Here is a 7,298-nt window from a genome sequence, read left to right as displayed (position 1 = left end):
GGACACATCACAAAAGCCGAGTCTTAATTGCCACTCCCACCAGTTTCCCATCAGTCACCTCTCTCTCTCCCCGCTCTGTGTCACCATGGTCTGGTCCGCTCGCGTGTGCCTGTACATTTTCTGCCATGCTCCCCAACAGTTGCCTGCAGGCAAGGGAAATGAAGCAGCCTGTTCAGCCACTGCGGCCAGATACCGTAGCCCCGGCCCATCATTCCGTAGATTTGTGCCACATCTCATGCCTGGACTTGGGGCTCTGCAGCCTCTGAACGCCAAAGTCTTGGAGGCTGGCCAACGTCTGCCCCCCCCTCCCAGAATTGCACAGCTGGCACGAAAGTAAGGCCTTTGGAAGTCTCCACCACTCTTCCCTCCAGGGTTACGCAACACCAGCCCTGCCCCACCCCCGGTTGCTAGCTGCACAGTTTGCCAGTCTCGTACTCCACGGGGTTTGGCAGTCTGGCGTTGAAGGCCTGCAGGGTAGACTGGATCCGACTCACCTCGTTGTTGGCCAACTTGAGCCTGTGCCGGAGCAAGCAGGAGAAAAGGTCAAGGCGAGTTTTCCCAGGCGGGGAGAGACGGTTGACCCGGTCCCGGATTTCAATCAACTGCAGTATGGCAGAATCTTGAGACCCTTGGGTATACGGGTAATCCAGCTGAAGGACAAGGTCCCGGATGGCATCCGACTCAAAGGGTAGGCTGTAGCCAAAGACCTGTAAGCTGTTGATCCTCATGTACCCCAAGTTCTTAGAGGGGTCCATGTCCAGGGGCTCGTAGAAGATGGTCTCATTGGAGCTGTCGTTGAGAGACTTGATGCGGCTCCTCAGGTAAACATGGACTGTCTCGAAGAAGGTCTTCCACTTGTTGCCTAAAGAGAGCGTCCAATTTTGGCACTGCCCAGAAGCATCCACATTAGTCCTTTCCCAGTCGGGAAAGCCGCTCTCGTTGGTGGGCATGAACCAGCTCTCGGAATGGCTACCCCCAAAGGGGTTGACGTAGATGGCCATCACCGGCTCCAGGGTGCTGTTCTTGGTGAGACAGATCTGGAGGGAGAGCGCAAGCATGAGATGGACCAAGCCTGGTTTATACTTGTTGCTCTTCAGGGTCACCAGCATCCTTTTCCTCCAGGAAGGGTCAAACCAGGTCCCGAGGCGCATGTCGTTGCTGATGAAGATGGAGTGCACCTCGATCCGGCTGTCCCGCTTCTGCAGGAGGTACTTGAGCTCCAGGTCCTGAAGGTCTGTCTCCAGCCCTAAATAGTGCTCTAGGGACTCGGCCACCTCCGGCCGGCACAGCCCTAGGGTTAGCACATAACCAGGGTTGCAGGCCCCGCACTGGGTGGCGTTGTCCTCTGCGCAGGCAGCACATTCCGGCCCGTCACCCAAGGCACATGGGATGATCCCCTGGCAGGAGAGCTGGTCGTGAGGGCAGGTGCAACTATGACTTTCCTCCACAAAAGTCCCTGGCGCGGCAGTCTCGCTGCAGTACAGGAGGGACTGGACGCGGCTCCACCAATAGGTCAAAGGCCTATGAGAGGAAAGAGAAGGAAACTCAATTTCAGTCATGCCAAAACATACCCGGGGCTGTTCATACTCAGTGTTTCTTTCCCCGTCTCTAAAAGGAAGACTCAGTATTGCTCAAATACATTGCCTTGATTGGAAAACCATGCGAGCAAGCTAGAATTAATCCACGTCTGCTTACTTTTCCACACAGACCTGATTCAAACTAAAAGGGATTTTTGCATTTATTTGACATTTGGCAGGACAGAAATGTGGAAATCCCTATTTGAAATGTGAATTCCGTTGTCCACTGTTAAATAGATACTGGGATCAAATTATCAGGTATTAAATTACACACCAAATACCAAGTGAATATTCTGGCATTATTTGTTAAATGTTGAAGGAGGGAGGCGGAGACTGGATTTATCCCCCGCCCTTCACTACCCGAAGGAGTCTCAGAGTGGCTTACAATCTCCTTTCCCTTCCCCTCCCCACAACAGACACCCTGTGAGGTAGGTGGGGCTGAGAGAGCTCTTTCGAGAACTGCTCGTGAGAGAACCCGTGACTGACCCAAGGTCACACCTGCATGTGGAGGAGTGGGGAATCAAACCCGGTTCTCCCAGATTAGAGTCCGCGCCCCTAACCACTACACCAAACTGGCTCTTATTCATTTGTCCGTTCCATGTTATCCAGTTATAAATGATCGCTACCAAGCACCAATAATGTGATCTTTGACTAGGTGTGGCTGCAGCCTAGAACACTGCCCTCTCATTCTGCATAACACAAAGAACAGTCTCGGCTGTGCAGCCCTAAGCAGAAGCGGACCCTTCCATGACCACTGAAGTCAATGGGCTTAGAAGGGCTTGACTCTGCCTAGGGCTGCACTGGAACGTTCTGTGGGTTCCAAATCCTAAATGAGACATCAGACTCCTTGCAAAAAATGTTCCCCACACAGAGCCACAAAAGGCCACAATCCAACACAGGTTAGGCATGCTTATGCCCGATGAAGCCAGTGGGGATAAAGCCCTGAACTGGAATGCGGCCCCAGAGCGCTGCTTGGAGTATACCAGACCTCTCCTTCAGAAGTCGGAAGCGTGGCTGGCGGCGACAGCGTTTGGCCAGGTTGAAGAGGCGCCGGACGATTCGGTGGGTCTTCTTGGACAGAATCTTCAAGGTGGTGCTTAGCTTCTGATAGCGATGCTGAATATCGAGGTCCATGGCCCAGTACTGAGAGATTGCTGTGATGTTCCAAAAACGATCCCCTGGGAACTTCTTCACCAGGGCCTGCAGTTCCTCTGTCAGAGAAGAAGGGTGTGATGGTCAGAAGGTCAGACTGGCAAGTGACTTGGTGTTATACGCAGTTGGCAACAGAGCTTTTTCCTGGATGGTTCTAATCTGATGTGTGGGGGTGGTCAAGGGGAGGGGATGTGTCTTTGAATGTTCTCTCATGACAAAAAAAAAGCTCATGCACATAGAAAAGCAGGAGGGCAGGGGAGATGGTTTACCTTAGCCTCCTTCCTACACACTTCTCACCTTTTAACTTGCTAAATCTCAACGGCATCAGTGATTGCATTTTGAAATTATACTTGTGCAAAAATTCAGATTTGCATACCAGTGCCGAATCTGGGTGACAAAAGCCTGAGAAGGTCCGTGCACGTTTTGTCATGTCAGCTGAAACAACATCTCACCGCTCAAATGTCTTGTCAAAATCCAGTTTTTTTGAAGCCCGAGAGGCCACAACCACAATTCAGATCGCGAGAGGCAGAGGCACAAGAGCCGCTGTGGCCGTTAGCTGTGACGGAAGGGCACAATTTCATCTCCGTGACTGGTAGAATGTGGGAAAGGTGGTCTTCTCCAGATAGAGAGCACCCTTTACGACCAGTGGAGAAAACACACTAGGGTGGTAAAAGGTAAAGGTTCCCTTGCTTGAAAGCGAGTCGAATCCGACTCTAGGGTTGCGGTGCTCATCTCCGTTTTCAAGCCGAAGAGCCAGCGCTGTCCAAAGACACTTCCGTGGTCATGTGGCCGGCATGGCTAAACATCAAGGCGCACGGAACGCTGTTACCTTCCCACTGAAGTGGTACCTATTTATCTACTTGCAATTCCTTGCATTAGATAACGTGTGTGGGGGAAGTGAGGCTATTTTCCCCAGAGGAACTTGACCCGCAGCTGCGCGGTCACACAGTCCTTTGAAGCTGCGGGGGCAGCCTGCCACCGGATGATCAGATGCAACCACGGATGAGTCAGGTTTTTGGGGGGTTTTGCAGTTTGTTCCCAATGAGCTTAAACGGGGAATCAATGAATCACATCTCAGCACTGAGGGCTCCCTATGGAGTGTGCGATGATGCGCATACTGAGAGGGCGGGGACAACGGCACGGAGTCGGGATGGCCTGATCAGACCATCCCGACACCACGAGAGTGTGCTGCGGTGATCAGACAGGGGAAAGTCCGTCCGTGGCCTGTAGCAACCCGTTTGCTACTGGACTTTCCCTGGTGTCTTTTTACTTTGCTTCTGCGGTGGACAGGGGTCGTTTCCTGTGGGAGCGCACAGGAGCGGAGCTCCGGCAGTAAGGAGCCCAGGGGGCGGGCCCATGCAACAAGCCCCACCCCCTGCTCCCAGCAACCCTCAGTCGGGCCACAAAGAGCAAGAAGCAGCTGGGTAAGTTGCAGAGCCCCCCCCGCCGCCTGCCTTCAGGTACAAGCTCTCCCTCCTCTGTGAGGGCAAATCTGCACATTCCCCCCCCCCAATAGCTAGAGCCTGTGCGCACTGGCTATGAAGAAGGGTGACTGAAGGGAATGTGTGCCTGGTGGGGGGCATCATGCAAGCAACAAAGACCAGGTATGCCATAGATTGGAAGTACCTAGTTAGTAACCTTCCTTTTGTTTATTTGGCTTAGTGCACCTAGATCTGTCCTTGTAGTTCCCTGAGTTTGTGCCTTGTAGAGATAAAGTTAACTAGAGAGATAAAGAAGATCAAGGAGCCGAATGTGAGATGAGAGAACTAAGCAACAACAACCGCTGTGAAATCATCGCCACTAGCACTTTATTATGTTTTATGGTTTTAGAATTGTTACTTGTATTAATTTATGCTGTTTAATTTTATTCTATACTATTGTAAATTTATGTTGTTTTTATGGAAGCCCCCCTGAGCCGGCCTTGGCCGGGAGGGCGGGGTAAAAATTCAATCAATCAATCAATCAAATGTTAGGTTACTTTAAAGTAAAAGGTAAAGGTTCCCTTGCTCGAAAGCCAGTCGAGTCCGACTCTATGGTTGCGGTGCTCATCTCCGTTTCAAAGCCGAAGAGCCAGCGCTGTCCGAAGACGTTTCCGTGGTCATGTGGCCGGCATGACTAAACACCAAGGCTCACGGAATGCTGTTACCTTCCCACCGAAGTGGTACCTATTTATCTACTTGCAATTTCTTGCTTTCGAACTGCTAGGTTGGCAGGAGCTGGAACTAGAGACGGGAGCTCACTCCGTCATGCAGCACACTCGGGTCTCGAACTGCTGAACTACCAACCTTCCACAGCCTGCAGTTCAGCGTCTTAACCACTTTATGATGATGTTATTTGTAACTGTTTTCATCGTATTGATATGAATGTTATGTAAGCCGCCCTGAGCCTGCCTTGGTGGGGAGGGCGGGGTATAAACTGAACAAATAAGTAAATTAGAGAGAGTCTGCACACTTCCTTACTCGCCTGCCTTAGCTACTTGGCATGCTAAAACGATACCCCTGCGGCTTCGATCTCAGGTGATCCCACGAGGGACAGGGGCTGAATTTTACCCAGGGTGGTAGGGGTGAGAAGGAAAAGTGGGGCAAAACAGGGGCTGGACCCCTCCAAATGGTGACAATGCTCTTTACACATGGGAATTAAATGCCAGAGCCTGTAGCCTAGTCACACCTTACATCTGTCGCATTGAAAGAAGCCAGGTGACTTGCTGGGAGTTTTGAAAACGATACCCCTGCGGCTTCGATCTCAGGTGATCCCACGAGGGACAGGGGCTGAATTTTACCCAGGGTGGTAGGGGTGAGAAGGAAAAGTAGGGCAAAACAGGGGCTGGACCCCTCCAAACGGCGACAATACTCTTTACACCTGGGAATTAAAATGCCAGAGCCTGTAGCCCAGTCACACCTTACATCTGTCGAGTTGAAAGTAGCCAGGTGACTCTCTGGGAGTTTTAAAGGCTCCACTGGGACTCAACAGGCAGAAGAAAGTGGCAGGGAATCTTGGGTAGGCAGGGAAGCCGGAGCCGCTGGCCTCTGAACTGTTCTCTCTCTAATTACCCCCGAGGCCTTGGGGGGGGGACAGCAGGGACATTCCGTGGGCACTGAGACACGGCAGCAGCTAAAATTTCCATTTCCCATCCCAGTTCAGCGGTGGATAAATAAGCACTGGCTCTCCATAGATTTATCGAAGCTGACACACCATATTAGATTTAGGGAAGGGAAGAATTCAATACATTAACACACACAACTTGTCATTCTTCAGAAATGCACGCCGTACTGGGAAATAAATTATCGGAAAAACAATTTGAGCAAGATAAATGTTATCAAAGATGAATCCAATACTTGGTGTCTTGTTCCAGGGGCTATGCTGCTTGTATACATGTTATAAACTGTGTTAAGTATCCCAGTGTTGGATATAATTGGATTGACCAGCCTTGTTTTCATATGAACTCGTACTGAAGATGAATACATATCCCCTACTGGAATCCAAATGCGGGCAACTGATTTGAATGTGCATTCTTCCCCTGGTAACCCTCGACTCCATCTCTCTATCGTCCCTTTGGAGCCTCCCCTACTTTAGCCAGTAAGCTCCTTGGGAAAGGTATGTGCCTTCTTGAATGCTACCCTGTAAAGTGTCAGACACACTGACAGCATTATATAAACAACAACGCATAATTAAAAGGGTTTTTTCAATTAGAAATTTTCAAATTTCATCATTCACATTTCCCACTAATAATAACCTTCTCCTCCAATAGCAGAGGTTAGCATGGTCATTTATGAAATGTACGCAATGAGAAAATAAATTGACAGAATGCTCCAAAGCAAAACACTCACAGGGGAGACTGTCCACTGTGTCTCTGAGTGATTCACTGGTCTGATCCTTCTGTTCTAGCATTCGTCTTTGCTGTGGGGACAGAATAATTCTGCCACATCTCTGCCTCGGGTGTGTGGGCAGATCACCTGCGTAATCCTAAAGCAGAGACCAAGCCGAATGATACCCTGGCCAAGGCGGTGGCCCTCGGATCAGGTAGCAAGCTCAGATCAATTACTCACGCACCCCTCTCAGGAGAGCTTCCTCTACAGAAGTAATTGTTTTAAGATGTGAGTGTGAAATCTGCATCCAATTTTAATTCAGAAATTTAAGTGTGTTTCGGATATCAGAATGCTGGGAAATAATTGGCCTGGGGGGAAGTGGAAGTATTTTTCAGTGGGGGGCTGACAGAACGTTGGCGGAGGCCGGCAGCTGAAGACCGGCAGTTGGAAAGAAGGAGAGAGAGAGAGAGAGAGAAAGAGAGAGAGAGAGAGAGAGAGAAAGCGCAGTCAATCTGACAAAAAGAGGACGCTGCATCTATGAAGGAAGCAGCCTGGGTTCATAAGTTCAAGTATAAGGAACAATGTGTTTCTGTGTTTGAGACATCCCATGTTGTTGTAGTTAAAAATAAAAATTAACTCTATTTTCCTCCTCTGTTTGAACCCTACTGACAGAAGAAGAAGAAGAAGAAGAAGAAGAAGAAGAAGAAGAAGAAGAAGAAGAAGAAGAAGAAGAAGAAGAAGAAGAAGAAGAAGAAGAAGAAGA

The 7,298-nt window shown here is 49.9% G+C and overlaps 1 protein-coding gene across 1 annotated transcript in view; it reads right to left on the bottom strand.

Moving 5' to 3' along the window:
- Positions 1–406: 406 nt before the first annotated feature.
- BRINP2 (bone morphogenetic protein/retinoic acid inducible neural-specific 2) overlaps positions 407–7,298 on the bottom strand; it is a 67,986-nt gene continuing 61,094 nt past the window's right edge. Inside the window, exons 6-7 of the mRNA XM_015425521.1 lie at positions 2,566–2,788; positions 407–1,521 (exon numbers count right to left, since the gene is read on the bottom strand). Of these exons, the coding sequence (XP_015281007.1) occupies positions 408–1,521; positions 2,566–2,788 (1,337 nt within the window). The 3' untranslated portion in view covers position 407. The remainder of the gene's footprint in view (positions 1,522–2,565; positions 2,789–7,298) is intronic.

This window comes from Gekko japonicus, unplaced genomic scaffold (assembly GCF_001447785.1).
Source record: "Gekko japonicus isolate JY-2015 unplaced genomic scaffold, Gekko_japonicus_V1.1 scaffold604, whole genome shotgun sequence".
Lineage (NCBI taxonomy): Eukaryota > Metazoa > Chordata > Lepidosauria > Squamata > Gekkonidae > Gekko > Gekko japonicus.
This window is presented reverse-complemented; position numbering and strand designations above follow the sequence as displayed.